This window comes from Sphaeramia orbicularis, chromosome 21 (assembly GCF_902148855.1).
Source record: "Sphaeramia orbicularis chromosome 21, fSphaOr1.1, whole genome shotgun sequence".
Lineage (NCBI taxonomy): Eukaryota > Metazoa > Chordata > Actinopteri > Kurtiformes > Apogonidae > Sphaeramia > Sphaeramia orbicularis.
The window spans coordinates 19,949,112-19,973,353 of record NC_043977.1 but is presented as its reverse complement, the minus strand read 5'-3'; the positions used below and the strand labels follow the sequence as shown (position 1 = coordinate 19,973,353).

Below are 24,242 nucleotides of genomic sequence, written 5' to 3'. Positions count from 1 at the left end.
ATGGTCATTGTAACTGTGGTAATCTGTGTGCGAGTGTGATGCTTCTTCAGTCCACTAGGTGTCAGTATGAGGGTCAAAGTTCAAGGTGCAATGTGATGACAAGGCAGTATGTTCCAGATATCTGACACTGTAAGGAACACAGTGTACTTTGTAAAGCTAATCTACATACTACAAGTAAAATGAAAACCTATGCAATCTGGACCAAAGACATCACAACCAAGTTTATATTATTGATTTATTACTTTATCATATGCATGTTCTTCACACATTTATGAACACAGACTTGTATTTGTATGCATAGTTATCACTGACCTCGTAGCTGTGTTCGTCGGAGCACAGTTTGCCCAGAGAGATCTGGGTCTTTACCCTGCGTACAGCACACTCTTTGTCGGACAGACCGTCTGACTGGGTGGAGATGTCGATGGGGATGTCGGGCGTATGCGACAGCAGCTCGTCCAGGTGCTCCTCCTGACTGGCGCTAAGCCTGTCCAAGGGTCCACTGTGGGAGTGGTCGCTAGTGTTTCCCTCCTCTCCATCGGACACCGACAGGTTCTCTGAGCTGAAGGTCGAGTAGGACTGGAAGCTGCTCATACAGCGATGAGGTCTGGAAGGACATGAATGAGTTAAACAATCTATGATGCTTTTTTCAGTGAAGTAATGAGCATCAAAAGGCTGTGGGTTAAAACAGGTAAAAAGATGTTGCTAGGAATGACCCAAGAAAGGTGTTGTTTCCAAAGAAAACAAGGATGTACTACATAGATGACACAGACACAGAAAGCATAATGTTGAATTTCATTAGCACACTGGTACTGGGCTGTTAAGACTTTGGAAAGTTGTGAGTTTAACAATGTGATTCTGTTCCAGCATGTTCTCTCATTAAAGTTTGGGTGACAGTTTGCACAGACAGTTCATACTTATGCCCCATCACTGACATGAGTTCTCAGCCTCCAGGTCAGAATCATAACTGTTACCTTAACTTTTCCAGCTCCTCAGTTTCTCATTATTTCAGTGTCCCTTTTTCAGCTCCCTCCTCTATCTTGTCCACCCGTTTCCTCCACTCATCAACAATTACCTCATCCCGTGAATCAAAATTCACAACCTAATGGGACGTGGGTAACACTGATGTAATGTAGACACAAGTGTGTGCATCATCAATAACTGGCTGCTTCATATTAGTTTGCAGGAGCTGGGATATGTTAGTATCACAAGGTGTAATATATCCTCTGGTTTTATGTAGTGAATAGTCTGTCATCTTCTTTCGTTGGGACCACATGATGTAACAGTGTTATAAAAGACTGAAGAACAAGGCTGCAAAATACATGACCGTCTGTTTTTACCTCTGTCTCCTTGGAAACTCTACTTCACTGTCCACTTCTCCCTCTTCCTCTTCAGATGAATCATCTCCACCCTATGACAGAAGCAAGGTGTTAGACTAACACCTTCCAAAGAATTCTCAAAAAAAAAAAAAAAAACACACAGATTTGCTAGTATATGTTGTGTGGTGCTGCTTACCTTCCTGAGTGGTCTGAGTGTGCGGGGCAGTGCAGTGGGCAGGGGGTGTGTGTGCTTGGACGCCTCCTGCTCTTGTGGCTCAGCCGTCTTCATGGTCTCTCCATCCAAGCCTGGATCTTTGCTAGGTGCTCCTAAAGAAGACTGGGTGCCTTCTTGGGTGTTCAGCAGCGAGTAATTGGGTAACTCTGAGTGGCTGGATGTGGGAGGGGTCTCCTGACAGTGTAAGCAGCCAGGGAAGGGGTGTGCCTGGCAGCAGGGACACAAGGAACGAGCACCAGCACCCGGGACCGGGTTGGAGCTGGTGGATGTAGTCCGCTGACGCGTGTCTGCATCCACAGCGGTGGAAATAAGGTCAGGGCTGGAGCCGGACACACGGCGCTGCATGTGGTCAGTCTGTGGGCTGCGGAGGGCAGCAGCAGGGCCAAAGTAACGCAAATTGTTGGCACAGTTGACAACAGCCTCTTCGCGGCCCTTCAAGGGGAGGAAGGGCCCCTCAGTGGGTGGATGGTGGTGGTGGTGGTGGTGGTGGTACGGCTGCTCCTGCAGAGACTGGGTGTCTTCTGGTGCTCCAGCAGCAGGCTTCAGTACTCCAGGAAACTCACTGTGGCTTCCTTTACTGTTGGCGCGCCGATGGCGAGGTTTGCTTCTGTAGCGAGACTTTCCAGGAGGTGTGGAGACTTTCGGACTGGCCGACAGCGGTGAAGGGGAGGGCAGGGGGTCCATACTGGGGATGCCATCAGAGCGAAGTAAATCTGGCCTGGAGGAAATGTAATAAATAATATTAACAACCTTTGTAACATTAATGTTCTACAAACTCAAATTAGATTTTTAAATAATTAAGAACAATCATTTGGAACTAACTGCAAAGAGATTTTAAAGTCACTTAATTTTCATCCTTGGGGCATTTGAAATATTTCATTCTATCACATTTTACAACTTGTTCTTGTTTTAGTTTATTCAATTGATTTAATACAATTACTCTTAAAATGTTGCTTTATTGAAATTCCTTTTATTATTTTCATAATAATTGTGTTTTACTGTGGTTTTATTATTCTGAAAAACATAACACACTAACTCAATTCATCAAGTTACTGTTTTGGCTAAACTGCAAAATTCAGATCAGTGCTTCCTTCCTTTCTTTTTTTTCATTACAAATTAATATGCAACCTGTTTGTTGTAATATATTCATTGTGAATATGTTTCTTAAGTTGTACAAACTTTTTTGACAAGAAATCCAAGTGCTGTTTTGTAATCATTATTATTATTATGATTATATCACACATTACTCAGCTCTTCTAGGACACTGAAGATGTGACTGTCACCTCAACTTAAAAATAAAGTCTGAATGAATGAATCAGTGCAGGTTCAGACCTTTTGGTTGAAGGTATCCCAGGTTTGTGTGAAATGCTTCCTTTCTTCTTGATGAGTTTCTCTACAGCATTAGATCTGACGATGGGTCTGACCAGGTGACGTTTGTAGGTGCCGGGGTATTTCTTCTCCACTGCCTGTTCTCTCCTACAGGGACATGAGAAAACTGTTAAGATTGATGCACTTTTACCAAATAAAACTCCACTAAACTTTACAAATGTACACACAAATCCAGTACATGTTATCTTGCTTTTATGCAAAAACAATAATCCTTTTCATTTTGACAGATTTTTGGAAACACAATAGTTATTCTGAAAAGAGGAAACCCTGACAGGTGAAGAAATAGGTCAAAGAACTGGCAACAAATCAAGGAAAAGAAACTCACTGAGACTTAGTGGAATTAGACCTGAGTGGAAAATGTACAAGATGCCAAAACAAAGTACTGGGAATTAGTTTAGATGTTAAAGAAATGCCCTTTTATAAAACACAGTGTCTCAAAAGTGACAGATTTTGTTTTATTCTGTTCTTCTAAAGAGTTGAAATCACCGTTAATTGTCAATCATGACCCACTCTCATAATTTCTAATAAGTGGCTACTTGAAATAAAGTTGTTTTCTAATATGCAGTGAGGTCTAAAATGAGGGAAGGAGCAGTTCAGTAGTGAGGGCGATAAATGCTGAATCCACATACTTCATCAGTTCCTTTTCTCTGACTTCCAGCTGCAGCATGATGGCACTGAGCTCCATGTACAGGTTGTTGGCTCTCTCCAGTTTCCTCTCGTAGTGCTCTCGGATATCCAGCGCATGCCTGAAAGAGCAGAAGAAGGGGAAATGTCAACCTCTCAAATTAACATGGAAACACTTAAGATATGAAATTGAAAAGAATGATGATCACTGTAATCTGTTGTCTGAAGATTTTGTCAATGTTTTACTAAAAGGCATAAGCTGCACGCCCTCGTTCATGTGACATGTGCAGAACGTTTACGACACTGACTCACCTGAGTTCATCCCTCCTGCGTCGAATCAGCTCCTCATCCAACCTGTGGATACACGTGCCTTCGCTTTTGATCTTCTCAAAATGTTTCTTCACTTCCTCCCTCCATTCGGACTGCAACATGGAACACAAAGACAATCAAAATGAAGAATCAGAAACCAAATCAGATGGTTTAACCTCAGAGCTATGACTGCATGGCCAGAATGTATGCATTATTGACAAACGTACAAGTAAAAATACTGCGCAGTAAAATGGTACTTATTCGCAATTACATGTACATGTTTTCAGTTTTACTGATGAATTAATGTGTAAAGTTGTATTTTGGGTTTAGCTCATTTATATTCTGTAGGGTAGTTTAATCCACAGCAATGCATCATACATGATCATCGTATGTTTGTCAACTTTTTTTGAGATGAGACAAACAGGCCAAATTCATGACTATGTATTTTAGTGCTTTACAGTTTATTAAGCTTAAGGAGGGGAACGTTCCTTCAGCTCATAACAGTCCTTCAAAATCATCTTTTCACTGGAGTGGAAGTAGATAAACACATTAATTTGTAAGGTAATTAAAACTGTCAGACAAATGGAGTGGAGGGAAAAAAGTGTTATATTTAGTTAATTAATATAGTTGAGTAGACGTATGAAGTTACATAAAGTACTGTCAAAACATTCAGGCCATGAGTAGGTTTGTTGTTTTCACAAGAGTATAATTATATTAGGGTATAATGTACATATGCATTTCTGAGTCTCTAAAATGAGATACAAGTGAAATATAGAACAGGATTAAAAACAAGAAATTCAGAAAAACTGACTGAAGTATCTAGTACTTTGTGTCTTGAACTAATCTGCACAAATAATATGAGATTTACTGAACTAATATTCTCGTGTTTTACACCAGGTTTCATTCAAAACATCCAATGTTTCTTTTTATTTGAACTACTTCTGTGATGATAACAAATCACACTAAATACTGTCTCCTGCAGAAGTTATGTAGTTTACTTATATTTTTGTGAGTTTTTAATGTTATGCACAATATTTCCCTAAATTTCCTAGCTGTATTTTTAGCTGTTTTTTTAAAAATAGATATTATGCATGTTACAATCATGTAAAAACCTGACCTAAGACTTCTGAACAGTACTGTAAATGTGCAAGAAGTAATTTTTTGCTAAAGTCCAACACCTGAATACAAGCACTAAATATTTACTTACACCAACCACTGCAGAAAAAAGTACAATAGTGTGCCTTGTAGAAACTGAATATGGTCCTTGTGTGTTGTGCAATTGTAAAGCAGACCTGTGACTTAAAGTAAGTCTCCTGAGGAGCTCCTAGGACGTCAGCGGAGGCAATGTCAAGATGGAGGAGGATCTGCCGAAATGACGGTCTGTTCCGAGGTTTGCCTTGCCTGATACAAGAAAGGGGAGTTTAATTTCTACATCTGAACTGTTCTGGGAGCTGTAAAAGTTGGCATTTGTTCTAAGTATATGGCCAACACTTTATTGTTTCACAGGAGATCAGAAACTATCGAACATGTAATATTTATCCACACTCACCATGTTTGTTTCATGAGGATTTTGAAGCCATCTGGGCAAGTTGAGGGGACAGGAAGATGAAGACTGTTGCTGCCAACACCCCAAATAATGGCAGAGGAGTCCACATCTTTGTAGGGAATTTCTCCAGTCAGCAGCTCCCATAACACAACTCCAAATGACCTGCAGGACACAAGTTTAGACAGACAGGTCGAATTACTTCAACAAGTGACAGACAGAGATCAAACTGCTCTCCACTTCAAACTAGATAATATCTAAATTACACTGCACATATCTGATATTTCTCATGTTTCTTTAGACTATTTGTACTCACCAGATGTCTACTTTTTCAGAGACAGGCTCGTTTCTTATTACTTCTGGAGCCATCCAAGCCACCGTACCCGCAAATGACATCTTGGTACTTTTGTCACTGAGCTCTTTGGATGTTCCAAAGTCAGAGATCTTCACAGTGTCGTTGTGGGTGACCAACACGCTACAAAACAAAAAAACAAGCATAGATTTACTGATCAGAAAAAGCAAACAGCAAAATTTTGATGAATGCAGTGACCTTATAGTGGGTCTGGCTATTATAAACCCAGATCAACATAATCCAGATTAGGAGACTTGAGTTAAATGACATTCCACTGGTTTGAAAAGCAAATTTTTAGCATTTAAAATTAATCTTCCTGCATTAAAATCTGCACTCTACCCAAGGGAAACGGCTGCATCTGAATTGCCCATTAGGAGAATTACTCTGACCTTTCCAGCACATTCAGCCGGCTATCATTCTGCTGACTAATACAGGGTTTGGTACTGCTGCAGCGTGATGATATTGATCAGAGAGACAGGCTACAGTGTACGAGAGGACGAGAAAGGATGAGCAGGATAAGACAGGACACTGTGTCTCACTCTTACACAAAGGAACAACCGGCTTTTATTAATTCTGAGAATGGCATTTCAGCTAATGTCATACTAGTCACAGCTGAAAAGGCTGGATTGTTGTTGCTGCTGTAGGCGAACAAATCTTCAACAAGGCTGCTGAGCTGTTTACTGAGCTTTGCAGTTCACCTTTAAGACTGTGGTCACAGCACCCACGGGCTGCTGCATAACAGCGATAAACAAGCTGAACGTACTGTACTGCCTGGCGTGTCAGGATGACTTCATTTAAATGTATTTATATAGTGATTCAACAGTTATAAATGTGGATCCTGCGTCAATGGTCCTTTGAAAGGTCAGAATTTAGTGGTCGGAGAACACACAGAATTATGTTACCTGAGGTGATTACATTTAATACTTACACTAACAGTGGAAAAAAATATTAAATTAACTGGAAAAAATAGACACATACCTCATTGAAAACTACTGTGATCGATAAAACACAACATTAATGATTCATGTTGTTGAAGAATAAATTGTCTTTGCACTATATGAAGCTTTTAATAATTAATGGTTTCTGCTTCTGTAAATGAAGATTTTTTTCCCCATAATACCTGAAAAACTAAAACTAAACAAAAGAAATTAAATCTTCTTGATTCATTAAAATAAAACTAAAGCTCCTAAAATCAAAATGAAGTCAAAAAACAAACCGAAAGACTAAAAATGTCAGTACTATAATCATCTGGTAGTAAGGTTGAAGGTCTTCAGATATTATACTCTCGTCCTTAAACCTTGCAGGAAAAGGACACTCACTTGGGGGACTTGAGGTCTCTGTGGATGATCTTGTGGAGGTGTAGGTAGTTCATGCCGCTGGCGATGCCTGAGGCCCAGTCCACCAGCAGCCTTGGGGTCACTTTGCGTCCCGCCCTCAGCACCTCGTACAGCTGCCCCTGGGCGCAGTACTCCATGATGATGCAGTAACAAGGAGCCTGGGTGCACACACCCCTGCGTTGAAAACCACAGGAAAACACACTAAGCTTCAGATCCGGATCATAACAAACCAAAGGCCTTCAGGTTTAGTGGTTTGGAGCTTACTTGAAGCTGATGATGTTGGGGTGTTTTAGTTTCCGCAGGTGTTTAATGTCCGTTTCCTTCTGTTCGCGCACCTTCTTGATGGCCACCTCCTCTGAACGGAACTTGCCCAAGAAGACAGCTCCTTGAGCACCGCTGCCAAGCCACTGCAGCTCTGAAATCTCCTCAAATGGAACCTCCCACATATCTGGTAACACATGAATGACATTTAATTGGAGAATAGGTTTTTGTCTAGTTTGTTCTGTAAGAAGCAAAAGTCTAACCTGAGGAATAAACATAGTTAAAGCACAATATGTTAAAGCTTGTTCCAATCACCTTTACTTTATAATTATTTATTATACTAGTTATTGAAAAATAGCTTCATTCAGTTTAATGAAAATAAAGTTGGTGAATAAGTCTGTTTTTAAAAATATACTGTTGCCCATAAAGTTGAAAAAAATATTTTTACCACTTCTCATGAAAGTATTATGATGATGTGATACATTCTTGATAGATAAATTGTAAATGGAACTGTGTATAAATGGGAATAAAAAGAGGAATGCATTGGAAAACAAAATTATTCCACATTTACAGACAATAATGTACAAAAACCTAAGAAATCCAAAAATGGACAATGCATCACAAACTAAAAAAGCAGAACTGCAGGTACAATCAGTTTCATTTTCACCAATTTAAAGAAAAATTACAGATCTCTGCTGTCAGCCAAGCACAAAGAGTGATTACATTGTGCATTATTTCAAATTTCGTAAATCATAGCTGGACTCTTGAAATTCAAACTAACACTAAAAATAAATGACAACTAATCTGAAACTATTCAATAATTAAAAATAAAATTATTGATGTACTCGTGAAACTAGAATTAAACTGACATCTAAACCAAACTGAAACAGTAAACATACGCAAAAATGACTGAATTGTAGTGTGACTCACAGGTACAGTGTGTTGTGTTAAAAACCAAGTAAAGAGCACAGAGAAACTGTAGCACCACATATCATATTACTCATCCATATTGAGAAAAAAAAAACAAAACAATACTGTAAATGTAATGGATTTCAACGGCTGTTCCGACCCGCTTTTTATTTTTGAAACCTACATGAAGAAGTTGCTATGAAATGGAAATATTTAGCTTTGTACTTTCGGAGAATAACTGACCCAACCCAGTTCTGTCTGACCACAACTCATATCCTGCAGCTTGAGTCCAGCTTGAACAGGCAGCCCTGCAGCAAGGTGAGACTACCTTTACCATGACCTCAATTGAAACTGACAGCTGTACAGCTTCACCCGGAGCGCCCATACAGTCCACTAACGGACGGCTACTCTGTTACAGCATCAGTGCAAATTAGGGGAAACCGCAGGGACACCTGAAGGAAGGGCTGAGCAGTATTACGAAACACATCACGTAACAACAGAGAAACAGCTATGCTTTCTTATTATGCTATGTTGTTTTTTTTTGTTGTGTCATTCAGACCGGTGCTTTGTGTTTTTCCACACAGCACAGATTCAGGATGGAAATTAAGCTGAAGGCAACACAAACAAACATGGAGGACAGCAAACACAGCCCAGAAGAGTGATTCTAAACAGGAAAATGACTCTGACCTGTTGAGATAAAACGAGCTGGAACCTAAAAGAGGGTCTACGTCTGTCACATGGACAGTTTGTTAAAGGAGTGATACCATGTTTTTCTAAATGGAATTATGCATTTTAAAACATTTCCCTGTGGTCTACATAAACTGTAAATGCTATGATTAGGTCTGAATTCTTCATTAAAATAACTCCACAGATTTATCTTCAACCCTATTTATGAGTAATGGCACCAGAAAGGTTGTTTTGAGCGCTGGCCCTTTAAATGCAAATGAGCCACTTCACACCCTACCCCCTCCAGGTTGTTGACCGTGCTTTCTGTCCCGCTCAGCCACTTGTATTGTAATACAATTAATACAACCAACAATTGAACATTTTAGATAATAGGCTCTAAGTTTGGACATATTTTCAGTTTTTACTACAACCACCGCTGCTGACAAACAGTTATGGCATACTTGGAGAAATGTTCGTCGGAAGTCTTGACCTTATATGTGCAAATGTAGTGACGTGACTAGTTATAAAACAACTAGTTATATAACAAATTAAGCAGGAATTGAAACGGGTTGTAGAAATCCACTCAATTTTTGCCAAAATGAATATAAAGATAGCTTTGCAGCACCTGGAGGTTTCAAATTCAAACTTTTTGAACTATTAGGGTCCAAATATACAAATAAATGTACCAAAGATTAATAAAAGTGGGTTTAACAAAATATGACCCCTTTAACATAAGAACAGCCTTGTATCGTTTTACAAGAGGTGCAGCCAGAGGAGAATGCATAGTTCCATTGACAAAAAGCGCATTTGGTCAGGCCTCATTTGTAGTTACATCTGCACATGAGAGGCAATCAGAGACCTGACATCTTATAATGAGTTCAAAATGCATCTAAAAAAAAGGGTCCATTAATAATTGGAGTTGCCAACATTTGACATTTTTTAGTCCTGTCTCTGTTCTATTTTTTTTTTATATAAATATGTCTATGTTCCAAGTGTAGTTTAGTCATTTTTACTCACTTTCTCTGATGAATTTTGAATTGCAAAACTTGTAATGTACTCGTCTGTGTTTAAGTATTTTAAATTTATGTTTGTTTATAACCTTGTGCTACCTTTCATGGGGACAATTTAACATCTGTCCAGTGACTGCAGATGAAAAATATCCATTAGATCAAATAAATATGTAAATAAAATAAATAGACATGGTTTTGGATTTGAGATATCTAACATGGACCTAAAGACCACTACAGATCTTCATTGAGATTTTATCTTATAGTGTGAGACATATTTTGTTTTTATTTCATCAATATTTATGTTCAGCCTGGATGGATTTTAATTCAATACTCCAATACAAACTGTTTTAATTTTAAAGAATATTACACTTTTTTTAAAATCACTTTGGCCTCTTTTATTTGCAACTGTAGCTGAAAAGTGCATCTGTTTATTCATTAGTTTTTCATATGTTGTTAAGTGCAAAGTGGTTCTAATTAAATGTAGAAAAATAATCAAACAAGTAGGTTTCAATTAATTGTCAAGTCATTTATAGAGTCAGAAGAAAGAGGTCTTTGCTTGTGATCTACCTGATAAAAACATTGATAAATCATGTTATGTGCCGCTATCTGGAAATAAAATACATCATCTCACACCGCTCTACCTAATGTTTGTGTCATAGAACTAAAGGGACAGCGATATTAATGATGTATATTCTCTTGATAGCAGACAGGAAGATGCCAAAGCCCTAACCTTGCTGTTGTAGTTTGTATTCTGTGGAGTATGTCTTCCCGATGATGTTCCACACCGGTCGAAGGCAGCCGAACAGCCCCTCCAGGAAGCCCCCAGACCCCGGCCCTGCTCTGTGGAAGTGCAGTTTGATGTCGTCATGGTGATGCGGATGGCTTTGCCTCCCGTCCTGGCTGTGGTCCACGGGACAGTCCCCTTCTCCAGTCTGCTCCTCCATCCCACTTCCACACCCGCCGTGTTCACAGGACGCAGGTGATCCGGCCTCCTCCTGGTCCTGCTCCTGTAGCTGAAGCACGCTGTTGTCAAAGTGCCCGCCTTCGCTTCTCGTCGAGTCCACGCTCAAGGCCGTGTTTGGGGGACTGATGCCCCCCAGCATCGAGTCCTCGTCCTGGCCCGGCGTCTGAAGCGTCTGCAGGGGGACGGGCAGGTGTGTGGGCGGAGCCAGGTCTGTGATGATCTGAGGAGGTAAGTTGGAGGGAGGGGCTTGAGGAGATTGTGAGTTGGGTGCATTTGATTTCTTCATGGCGTCCCCAACCACAGTTAGTTTGAGCTCCTCCTTCAGCTTGCCCACCAGCAAACTGGGGCAGGAAGTCCACGAGAGCACCTCGGGGGAGCTACCCATGGTGTCGTGCATGTGCATGGGCTGCCCAGTGACAATGAGAGGGGCGCGTCCTAACACACTGGTCCGTCTGAATGCTGAGAGTCACCTGGAGAACACAGCACAGAACAGAAAAGTTATTAAAAAAAAAAAAAAAAAAAAAAAGATTCAATTTAACACAAAAGCAAAGTGAAATTAATTCTACTGATTAGGCTGCAAGTCTGTCACAGTATAATATATCATCACTGTCAGGCGGCAACCTCGTAAGTCCACTTTTGGTCTTTTTTGGTCTTTGTCATAAAACGATTCTACTGGTCAATCTTCACATTGTTTGGAATTATTTAACAACTACAAAGTGTTGAAAACTGCATGTGACTACACCTTTTAACTCCATTCATTTATTTAGAATATACATCGTTTTTCCAGTTTCTTGAAAAATAACCGTTTAGGACATCAGAGGTTTCTACCCAACAGTGACGATATGTTTCAGAAAATATCAGTTTCACATCAGGCTTCAGTGATCATTACCAGCTGCACCGTTCACCAAATCATATGATGCATTAAAATGCACCTAGATCAGTTCAGTTCAGTAATCTACAGTCACATGACCACAACAGCCAAAACTAGAAAGGCACTCGGAGAGCGCAGACCCCCCCCCCATCACCACCAAATTTTAATCATTTGTTCCTTGTGCCAGTATCAACATTTCCTGATATTTTCATCCAAATCCGTCCATAACTTTTTGAGCTATCTTGCACACGGACAGACAAACAAACAGACAGACAAACAGACAGACAAACCAACGCCGGCAAAAACATAACCTCCTTGGTGGAGGTAATAAAGGTAACATTTTTTTCATATCTTAAATGATCTTAATAAATACTTATAATCATTCCTTCTGTTTTTTCATGCCAGCATTTTTAATAGTTCAATGCTAAAATCATAAGTGTCCCATTCTTTTCTAAACTAGCAGATTTATAAAATTCTATTACACTTTTTAACATACTGTTTGCAGCAAACTCAATATTACACATCATGTCCTTGTACAACACGTTCCAGGCCAAGTGCAGCATTTTTAATAATAAAATCATAGCTATTATACAAACATTCTGGCGGGTAAAAATATGCTTGACTGAATATTAATTTTGGGAAGCAATTGATTTATTTTCTTTTGATTAATCCTGTTGTCGAGTTGATGATGCTCAGTGTACGGCATTACATACTTCAAATCAGTGTCAATGATCCTTCACGGAATGAAAGAAGTAGAATACATATTTGGGATTTCTGACACAAGTGTAAAAAGTCAACCTTCAAGGAGACTAAAATAATTAAGCTGCATAAATTTTGAGAAGAAACCAAGAAACAAAAATGAATCTCTCTTTATAAATAAATAAATAAATAAATAAATAAATAAATAAAGGCAATTGTGTCTCTTTTTGAGCAACAAAAATATCTGCAAGGATTAGGTGAGATTCTTCATCCAGTAACATTTTTTTGATACATTAGGTAAAATAATTTTTACAAGATAGTATCATAGAACGGTGTGTTGCAACAAAACGACTTCATCTACATCAGTGGTTGCCAGATATCTTCATCTTGAGACCAAAATCTTCAACAGTACATCACCTCAGGACCCGAATTTTGAAAAACACAAGAATTCTAGTAATAAAAATATTCATACGCTCTTCCAAATGATTACACTGGAATGTTGGAACATCAATTAGGGATAGAATAATAATGTCAACTGTTTTTAATGTTAGCAATAAAACACCAGGCACCAACTAGCAGACACAAGGAACTATTCAAAGATTCACAATCATTTACTGACTCTTTACAGCTGCTGGCAAAATACTCTCAAAATCTCCAAGTTCCTTTTTCATACCATTTTTGTCACGCTACACTTTTTTTTTGGGCATTTTCATCTCATGATATTTTGTCATTCATGATTTATTTATTATTTCATAATTCATTTCATCATTCATTTATGATTATTACATACATATTGTCTTGTGCTGGTGTACATTTGAATTCCCCCCTTATTGAATCAATAAAATAGATCTTATCTTACGTTACCTTACCTTATTTTCTACCAACTGGTAACCCAGTAAAACATTTCTGCAATCCATCTGGGTACTGACTCTAACTTTGGAAAAGACAGGTGTAGATAATTGTGCACGTTTCTGATAAACATGATTATAAAAGGTTCCTACAAGTTAAATTTAAGACTTTTTAAGACCTTTTTAAAGACTATTTATAACAGAATTTAATGCCCATTTCACAGCCTATTTCACCAACGTGATATCATGACTTTCGTAAATATATAAGCCACGTTTAATTGAAGTGTTATCTGAACGCATTATAAGCTTTCCATGTGTACATTCACACTGCGTCAAATACCACGCACTGAGGGTTAGGGTAATGTGAACTGGAGATCTTGGCGTAAATTGACACGTGATCAAATGGCATTGAATAACATGAGAAAGGATGAAAATGCATCCATATCTGGTGTGACATACAACGTGATTTCATGAGATCAGTTTCTATTTCACGGCCATAATGGCAAAAATTTGTGACTCGTAGACTTTAGGAAAATGTATTTATTTACTCCAACACCTCGATTCCCACCGTTCTGAGTCATTTCTCAAAGCAAAGTTAGCGATAATTGGTTCCTAATTTCAATATAAATTGCCAGGTTGGAACAGGTGGAACTGAGTCAACTAATGAAACTGTCTTCGCAGCTTAGACACATTACACACAATACAGCCAACAAGTTTATGACAACATAACTTAAGACCTACCATATTAAATTCAATACTAAATAATTAAATTTTACACCTTTACTTTTTTAAGGTATGAAATGCAGATTTGTAAATTCAAGACTTTTAAGACCCCGCAGGAACCTTGTTTAAATTGATCCCACATGAGGCTCATAAGCAGTCCTCCCGTAGAACTGGGACTGACAGAGCTGACAGTAGTGCTATTGTAGTACTACTGTATCTGCAGAGAGCAAAGACTGCAGGGCGGCAGTGGCTTTATATCACTGAATAACAGAATTGATGAATTAAAATTGCTGAGTAGATATCAACAATACAATTCTGGGAAACCTGACGGAAATAGCTTTATAAACGGCTTTACTATGTTCTCTACATACAGTATAGCATGGATTAAAAGTCTCGCTATGTATTACCGTTAGTGAGAGTGAAACATCTGGCATACACAGCTTTGCTCAATGCTTAACCAGCAGACCTACCCTGGCCACCGCAGGCCCGAAGCCGAACGAACAGGAAGCAAACATACGAGCTGTTCCTCAACACCAGGAGAAAATCAATATCATCTTAATCTGCAGAGTGTTACACAAGACAAAGTTCAAGGAAGGGCCACAGTTTCCCTAAATGGAATGAGTGTAAACAGAGTAAGTGACTGATTCACTAGTGGCTAATGCAGACAGAGACGGCAAGGAGAGGCAAACATAACGATGAATCCTAAAAAAAAAAGTAGCATTTCAGAGAAGGTGCGAGGTTAAATACTGCATTTCACCACTGTTGAGGATATAAACTATTAAAGAGTGACTCTAAAGTTGTGTATATAGAGGAAATGAGTTATGATGGGAATAGAAATCCTGCTTCCATAAACACGCATGCATCAAGAAATGCAGCTGCCAGTGCAAACAAAATTTAACCAAAGATCCTCTGTACCAGCTGATCTGAAAATATTACACCTCAAGACCAAAAACAGAAATGTGGACTCTACTGACTGAGGCTCAAACACTGAAAAAAGTCATGATAATCTGTACTCGTTTACTGAAAATTAAAATACATATAGGCTACCGCTTTTATGTATTTTACTGTTTCATTGCAGAATAGTGTCTTTTAGAATGATTGAACTTCTTTTCTCATTGTTATTCAATAGTGAAAGCCAGTACTACCTAATAAACATAAAATGAACAAAATAAACAATAAAATTAATAAAAACAGACCATAACAACCAAAAGGAAACAAGAAAATGGACAGAAATTGAGAAAATAGTCAACAAAATGAACAAAAAATGGACAAGATAATGAAGAAAAACAACAAAAAAGAACAATTAATCAACAAAGTGAATAAAAAACAAACAGAATAAACAAGGAAATAATTTTAAAAAATTTTTTGGTAATAATCAACACAATGATCAAGAAAATTAACCAAAATCGAGATAGTAATGAACACACACACAAAAAAAATAGGACAACTGAACAAAGAAAGAAAAAGATCAAAAATTGAGAAAATAATAAACCACAGAGCAAGCCAATAAAAACTGTTCCACAACCCATATTGAGATGGCAGTTAGACTGAGTGAAAACAGTTCACTTCTTGTTGTTTGGATGGATGAAAGCAGATTAATAAGGGCTCCATGAATTAATAATACACTAATATCATATTTCTACTGGTAACTAACTTTTTTTTTTTTTAGCTCTTTTAGAGATTTGTGCTGCTAATACAGAGACAGGCTGTGAAAATGCTCTTCTCTCTTGATCTGCCAGTCTAAAAAAAAAAAAAACACCACCATTTTAATGTTAACTCTCTCACAAAAACATGCAGCCTGGATACAACCTTTGTTAAAACTTGACCTTTGTGAAGTACAGTCTTACTGGAGGTCAGCCATTATGGACACACTCCCAGAAACCACTACAGTTTTTTTGCGCCCATCTTAAAGAAAGATCCTTAGAGTAAACAATCGGGTTTGCTCAAAACTTGAGTTTTATTGATTTTGACAGAAACTCATAAACTTAAACCCAAAATTGATATAAATTCAAGCTTCATTGAGTTGGCTGTAACCCCTGTAAAGACACAATATAGCCTTTCTATATCCGACTGTGCAAACAAAAAGAACCCCGTTATAATGCATTTTTTCAAGTTTTAAGATAGATGCACAGTATTTTCTTGCTTTGTCTGAATGCATCCTTTATTTATTTGATAATTCCCTGGCATATTTCACAAATTCTACACTAAAAGTACTTGTATCTTGTGAATTAGTAAGTTCTGATTTTTTTTTTTTTTTCCTTTTAAATGGAGAGAACACAATCTTTTCTAACTTAACCATGGACTTTTTTGCTTGTTTCTATCCATATTATTGCATTATTTAAAGGGATCTAATAATGTTCTATAATGACATACTGAGGTCCACACACCCTGCCCCCCATAATTTCCATCCATGATTATATGCATATTTATACACATTTGGTTTGTTAGTGAGCGTTTCCGCAGGAAGACAATGTGGGAGGAACAGTTTTCTGGATGATAGAAGAAGTCAAAGGCACAGTGAGATTTATCAGGATTTGGCAACAGTTTAATAATAGAGTCATAATTTGGTTTTGGTCTTTGAATAGTTGGAAAAAAAATGCAGGCCAAGTAGATGCAGACTCAGTGCACAGACTCAGTGCACAGACTCAGTGTACAGACAGTTTACAGTATTTTGTTTGCCACAGTGTCACACTGCCCTTTTTCTGTTACTTCTTTTGAACCACATGCTTTTTTTGTTGCTGCCACTGGGAGATGACAAAATCTAATGTTTAAAACCTGCACTGAGGCTTTAATTTGTTGCAACTGTAGCATAGTCTGTGTTTTCAGACAAGCAGATGGCCATTTATCCACAGTCTGCTGTGCACATTACTCGGCATAATACGGCAAAAAGCAGCACACGAAGCAGTTAATAAATTGCTTTACTAATGACCCTTCGTTGCCCCCATAGAATCCATCAGAACACAGCCTTACATATCCAGTCTAGTCTGAGGCGGGCGGTAGAATATAGAAAATCAGGGACATATGGAGATAGCGATACAGAGAGAGAGTACAGTGTGTACAGCCAAAACAGGAGAGCAAAGTCCACAAGGGAGGAGATGCAGGGAGGGCAGTGAGGTGGCCCTGTGTGACGTGGAAGTTTTTATGACTCCAGATGTGACCAGCTTGGTTTACATTGCTTTCTGGACGTTCTGACCTTCCACTTGACACAGATCTGAGTACAGTGAAGCTCTGATCCTTCTGATTCATGTAACTTTGCTGCAGAACCCAGCTTGGATTGCAGACCACAATGTGTGTTTAATCATGCATTTGTCACTTGGCCTTTTTGTGACCAGAACATTAATTACAAAAAGGAAAAATAATAGAGGAAAATGACATGCAATTAAAGATTCCTGACAGGATTTCAGACTGGAAATGGTCACAGCTGCACTCTGTGCTGATCAGACTGCTGGTCCGTACGGATGCTGCTTACATGTTTATGCGAATGCATGTACTGTATCTGTGTGTATCTACTGGGGGTAACCTGAGCGCTGTGAGAGTGTAGTGGCTGCCAGAAGCTCATCTATAATGCAGGCCTGTCTCTAAGCAGGTTGCTGAGAGTGCAGGGGAAGGAGAGAATGCTCTCTCAGGTATCCAATAAATCCGTCCCTTCCACAGCCGAGACAATCGAGCTGTGCGAGTAGAGGCCCGTGCTGTAATTCCACCCCACAGACAATTCTCAGAGCTGGGCTTCTGACGTGGGCTGCGGTGGGTGGATGAAGTTGGTCAGATAGTGTGAAAGTAAACTCAAGCTTATAGTTTATCATTTATTCATGTTATATGCAAGTTCAATAAGCTTTACTGGCATGAACATGTGAATATATGCACAGAGCTGCTAAATCTTTAGCAATTACTTACATGTCAATGTATTTGTAAGCATCACAACACAATATCAAAGAAAAATATTTGAACTAAAATAATTTGAATCAATTAAATAAGAAAATGGCATAGAAATCACTGTTTGGGGTCAAGATATTCATTTATCCTTCAGAAAATGGATGCTATTTTTATTTATAGCTTAATCACAGCATCCCAGCCTTGTGTGCTAAAATAATAGGAGCTCTGAGTAACAGGTCAAAGGTCAACCATGTATCAAAATGCTCCAGGACATCATAGGCAGATGTACTGAAGATTTATGTAATAAGATTCATTGAAAAACTGATTCCCTTCTCTCTTTTTTCAAAAAAAGCCTAATTCTTGTGTTGAGATATTGATTTCTGATTGTTTCTTTACTTGTACAATATACTTATTTTATCAATAAGCTGCATGTTTTATGTCCTTTTTTGGATTTCTTAGTCTTATAGGCAGTTTTTCCAGAGAAGAAACATACAAAAAATGAAGTCTACGTCTTTAACCCTAATCAAATGCTACTGGGAAAATGACTAAATAATTTCTATTGCCCACAAGGTGAAAATCTGAAACTCTAATTTCCGAATTTGAACTGAGAGTATGCATCTATAGATCTGACACTAACAATAGGAAACAGACCTCTTCCTCTCCCATTAATCTCTAATGGAAGATCTCTATGGGCATACAACCCCATGAATAATGTCTGCGCCTGATCAACAAGGACCCAGGGTTCATTTACACAGTCATTTATTTACAGGATTTTCCGTAAGCAGCCACGGCCGGGAAAAAGGACACACTGACCGTCACTCCGATACAAACGAGGAAAAGGTGTTAGATGTATGCATAAAGCGAAGGGAGACACTTAAGACAAGGACACAATTCAGATATCCACCAGAATGAATAAAATAAAGACGGAGCTAAAGATAGAGTGAGATGGAGAGAGGGGGAGAGAGAAATTATCAGGGGCTGATCCTTTAATCCTGCTACAGGGCTGTAGAGACAAGCCTGTACAAACACAGACCCTAGTCAGCCCTCCCCCTTCATATACCATCCACACACTTCCTTTCATTTCTGTCCATCATAAAGGTGACCTAATATCACTCACCAATAGCACTATGTATTATTGATGATGTGTTTTTGGAAGAAAAAGTCACTTGATTTGTTGTATGACCGTTCCGTTCTGATGTGTGTGTAAGTGTGTGTGTTTGTGTGTGTGCAGCAGCTGGTGGTGCAGGGGGATCAGGTTCAGAGAACACACGTGCCTGGGGTGTGTCAGGAAGGATCCAATAATCCCACTACTCCCAGCAATCCACCAGGGAAAGCTGTTTTTTGCCAATCAGCAATATGGTTGTTGAGATTGTGTTTACCACCCACCTCCTACAACGTCTTAATGTAGCAAATACAGACAAAGAAACAAATGATAAACCTTTAATATATGCAGATGAGCACATTGGTTTCATCCTCATCCTCACGACCACAGCAGCGGTGGCAGCATCATCATCTGTGTCTCCATCACTCTGCACCTCATTAAGGGAAGCCCCGCTGAGCCCCACAGGGGAACCTCCCTTTAGGTGACAGCTGCGCCACTAACAAAGAACCAATTTAGCCTCCCATCCCACCTCATCATTCACACGTTTCCATGTCAACAGAGTATCCATCCTGACCTTCTGTTACCAGTCACAACCTCTCTCACGTGACACTTTAATGTGGAGAAGCCAAAAACCCAAAGGTCTTTGTACCGTACATAAAGTCTGTGACAGAGGCAGAATGGATGTTTTTTAAGAAGAGTAAGAAATGCATCAAAGTAATGCTTGGGACTTTTTTTCAGTAAATATAGTATATATTATGGCTCCCATGAAGAGGGAAAATTTTACCCAACATATGTCTAACATCATTCCAACAAAATACTTAATCTGATGTTGCTAATATTAGTCCCACCGCAATTAGTACACAAAATTCTGAGCTTACCAAAATGATTTTGCTTAATTTTGATAATCACTTCCACTCACCTGCATAAAAACACATGGATGAAACTAACATGTAATATGCCTATTTCCAGTGCTACTTCCAAAAATATCTCATTGCATCTCTTCATCTTGAGGCATTACACTTTTATTGGTACCAGTTACTACCAGCTTTTTTACCACCCTCTTAAATATTGCTCCAAATGGCAAACAGAAAAGTATTTTTTATTCATGTATTCCTGTGTTCAATACTAACAATTCACTCTTCTATTTTATTTGGTTTAATGTATGTCTCTAAATAAACCACTGTCAGATATACTAGTGGCATAAAATAACCATAAAATCACAATTACCTGCATATCTTGACTAAACTTTCATTACTGTGGCAGCCTTATCTATAATCAGACATGTCAATGTGAACCACAGTCGAACCCTTTCACCCTTCAGAGACACTATTCAGGCCAAGTGGATTGGTCCAGTCCATCAGTTCATCCTGAGTAGCTCATAATAGAAAGATGAATATCTGTTTCAGACTATAAGACTGAGCTACCTCTTCAAGCGTTTTCTCAATAAACAACGAAACAAAGTAGACGCAAGAGCAGTGCACCTCAATGAAGATATCAAGGAACACATGGGAGACTGAAAAAACACTAAAGCCACTTATCATTAAAAGTCTGGAAGCTGAATGTTTCTCTGGTCTGCACTGCACATGTGACTGTCTCTGTCTTTCTGGGTCAAAGTTGAACAGTTGCTCTTTGCTATCTGTACCCATTTCAAGTCGATACAGACTGTGGACTTTGATGGCTGCTGTTCCCGACATGAGTAAACAACCTTGTGAAATCTACAAACAAAGTCGTATGAAAGACACCGATCCAGACAGTTGCAACGCCTCATCCATGGTCAAGTTAAAAAAAAAAAACATTCAGATACCATGTGTTTAGCACAGTCTACAACCTCCACTAGCTCACCCTCCATGACCAATGCCACTTCTTTATGTCCTGTTTCCATTTGAAAAGTGTCTTTGGGTCCCCTGGAAAGTGTTATACAAATTGAAATTATTATTACTATTATGACTTATTATTGCTATTGCTATTATTATTATTATCATCATTATTATTATTATTGCTGCAGTCTGCCAAGGAGGCCGGCCAGTCCTGATTTGATTGCTGGGATGTGGGCTGATGTTGAAATCAGCTTTCCCTTGCTACCATGGCCACAAGCCCTGCCAGAGGGGATTGGCCGGCCTTGCTGTAGGTGGGTGAAAGTAATAATCTGCTGGTGCGGGCACAGCAGTGGAACAGAAAAATAAACAAAATTTGGCACAGAGTTCAGGCATCTGCCGGTTCATGTCTGACGTTTCACTATAATCCGTCTTTCTTCATATTCTGATTCCTGTCGGTGACTCACCTGGCCTGACTTAAACACCTGGCGCTGGCTAGAAGTGAAAGCAGGCCACAAACACTAATCCCATCCTGCCTACCTGGCTGACTGGTGGTTCTGGGCAAATATAAATGGGTCAAAAGTGCTGTTTCAAACCATGGAGAAACTATCAGGTCAGGTCATCTGGTTTATGGAGTGACAGGACAAGTGAATGCATGTAAAAAATACACAACTAAGAGTCATCAGCTGCTTCTCCAAGTCAGGTCATCGGAGTCCGTTAGCTAATCAGTACAACTTCCCAACACAGCACGAGCCAAACATTTAAATACCAACAAATCTCAGCTGACCTATTCATAAGACTATAATGCAAATCAGTGCAAATGTGACTGTTAATCATTTGCACTCCAAACACGCACGCATAACTTGTGCCTCAAATAGCCTCAGCCGGTACCAGCCAGAACTGGAGAAAATAAATAACTGAAGAAAAGAGTGTGCGCCATCAACACGTCACACACTCTCCCCTCCAGCTTCATTCTCGCAGCCTCTCAGTGAAGCTGCAGCCAGCACTGCATCCAGGCCATACAGCTTCCTGAATGACTAAAATCTCCATCTCTCCTGTGTTACTCACTGCTGAAAAGCTCTCAAGGCTTCACAGTGTCCGTCTTTTCAGTGGAGCGGACCTTTTTTCCCTTTTGTTCCCAGCAATATCTGACGATGAAGAGCTCTATTTATGAAAACTCACTAGAACCATCCGGAGAGATGATGAATGTAAACAGACAGACAGAAAGGGACGATGGGGCAAAGAGTGAGAAAAGAATGGCAGGGACAGAAGTAAAGAAAGTAAGCAGATTATGAGGAATAGAATAGGACACGGAGGGTTGAGAATGAGGGCAGTATGGAGGGAATTGTGTGGCTGGAAACAGAAGAGAAAATACAAAAGAAAGGAGGCAGAGAAACCGTTTTTTTGCAGCTATTGCGTCTTGATACTGTACTGACCATGCTCAAACGGGAAAGATTCCCAGAGCGACAACAAAGGACACAAGAGGAGCCGGCTCCATGTGAACTGGGCCTGTCTGCCCTGCACGGCCAGGAGACAGCAGCGCACACACTCGCTCAGACACACACTCAACAACGCAGCACACCAGAGCAGCTGCTGCCACAACAATCCCCCTTGTGCTCTTTTAATAGGGACAGCCTGCCTGGCTCGCAAACAACAAGGGACGAGCACAGACAGATACACAAAAAGTGACACAACAGACAAACGCACATATTGCAGGAGACTGGCTGTGACTGACACCATTTTAATGGCTGCAATATGAAAACGAAATGGAAAAAATAGGGCAAGTCTAACGAGAGGAAGTGGGTGTTGTGCTACATGGTCTTTCTTCTGCCTGAAGACAGACTCTGCCACAATGGAAAGCTAGAAAATCAATACACATTAGTGCTTCTATTAACTCATGTGTTCATACTATCTCTACTTATAAAAACACATCATGCACCTCATCTAAATTCAGATACTGAATCCATTACCCCAAGCAGCTGAGGTCAGACACAGAAATATCAACCCCCTCATGTTTATGAATATGGAGGCTTTATTTTAGAGCTCTGTGGAGAATGCATAGATGGATGGATGGAGCTCTCCCTTCCTCCCCTCCTCCTCTTCCTATTCTCTAAAGCCCGGCTGCCGGCTACTCATCCTGTGCAGTTACATAAACATGCTTAGTAACAGAGGACAGAGGTGGGCACACGCTGAGCTTTTCTGCTGCCAAACCAAGTAAATAAAGACATGGATGAAGATGCAAAAGTCAGATGGTCAAAGGGGGCAGAGGGACAGAGAGGGAGGCACAGTTAACTAGGTTAAAATGAGAGGCTAAAAGAGGGAATGTGTTTGTTTGTGCATGTACTAAACTGTAGCCTACTGTAGCATCCGTAACAGATTTCAGCCTGTGGCTGTGCACAGAACACGTGTGTCCCAGAAAAGTCTGTCATCTCTGACCAACTGCATTATCATGCCTCAAAGGGTTTGTTTTGTTTCGTTTAGCTGCACAATTAAAAAGTGTGGGTCACTTTTAAGCCGGTCTACAGCTTTACCTCCATCTCAACCTGTCCTTCAGAGGGCAAAGAGAAGTACTGCATCAAAAAGCAGCAGCATCACCACTGAGCTTAAAATAGCTCCTGCACGCACCAACACACGACCGCTCAACACACTCCTGCAGCACTGCTCCAGAACAAACACTGACCGCACATGAACAGCACCCAAAGAACACACACTAGAATGACACCTTGCAAATATACTTTGCATATAATTAACAAAAAAAAAACAATGCAGAGGAATCACAGAGGAGCAAAAGAGCTGCCTCCACGTCCCACTGCTCCCACTCAGATGTAAGGCAAAGACACAGCATCAGCAGATTACTCACAGCAGACAGAGCTCAGAATCATGGTCCTTTCTCAGCACTGAGTCAAGGATGAGAGAAAAAACTGTGGAGAAAGGCTAAACTGACAGTTTGGAAAGAGAATAAGGGCTGAAAATACAAAAAGAAAGGACGACAGAAGCTGGGTAACAGCAGACATTCCTCCAACTCCCGCAGCACCTGGACTGTGAGTGGGTGGGTGGCAGCGTCACCGGGTTGCTGAAGACCTGCTCACGTCACACTTTTCATGAATGGAGTTGTCTGACGCAGAGAGGACACAGCTCAAAGAGCAGCGGAGGCGGGGTGGGGGAGCGTGAATTGCGGGAGGGGCGGAGCTTTGTGCAGAGACCTCAAAGAGGAGGAGCGAGGGAGATGAAGAGGGAGAGATGGGAGGTGAGGAGAGGAGAAGAGAAGGAGGGGAGGGATGTATTTCAAAGCAGCACCAGCTGGGAACAGCAGGTTAGGCTGTGGTGGCGTCTCTGTAAGTAGGACAGACTGTTTCTGCACAAGAGAAAATCCCTTTGTACCAAATCAGTAATCACA

The 24,242-nt window shown here is 39.8% G+C and overlaps 1 protein-coding gene across 4 annotated transcripts in view; it reads right to left on the bottom strand.

Moving 5' to 3' along the window:
* Positions 1-24,242, bottom strand: part of map3k13 (mitogen-activated protein kinase kinase kinase 13) — a 47,240-nt gene that overhangs the window by 3,864 nt on the left and 19,134 nt on the right. For 3 of the 4 annotated variants that reach the window (XM_030124472.1, XM_030124475.1, XM_030124473.1), the window contains 12 exons: positions 10,682-11,385; positions 7,370-7,553; positions 7,088-7,279; positions 5,733-5,891; positions 5,423-5,581; positions 5,166-5,274; positions 3,877-3,986; positions 3,570-3,686; positions 2,884-3,027; positions 1,513-2,269; positions 1,338-1,408; positions 313-604 (listed from right to left, as the gene is read on the bottom strand). In XM_030124472.1, coding sequence (XP_029980332.1) covers positions 313-604; positions 1,338-1,408; positions 1,513-2,269; positions 2,884-3,027; positions 3,570-3,686; positions 3,877-3,986; positions 5,166-5,274; positions 5,423-5,581; positions 5,733-5,891; positions 7,088-7,279; positions 7,370-7,553; positions 10,682-11,318 — 2,931 coding nt within the window. In that variant the 5' untranslated portion in view covers positions 11,319-11,385. Of the gene's footprint in view, positions 1-312; positions 605-1,337; positions 1,409-1,512; positions 2,270-2,883; positions 3,028-3,569; positions 3,687-3,876; positions 3,987-5,165; positions 5,275-5,422; positions 5,582-5,732; positions 5,892-7,087; positions 7,280-7,369; positions 7,554-10,681; positions 11,386-23,705; positions 23,959-24,242 lie in introns of those variants that run through there. The other variant, XM_030124474.1, reaches the window with a different exon arrangement.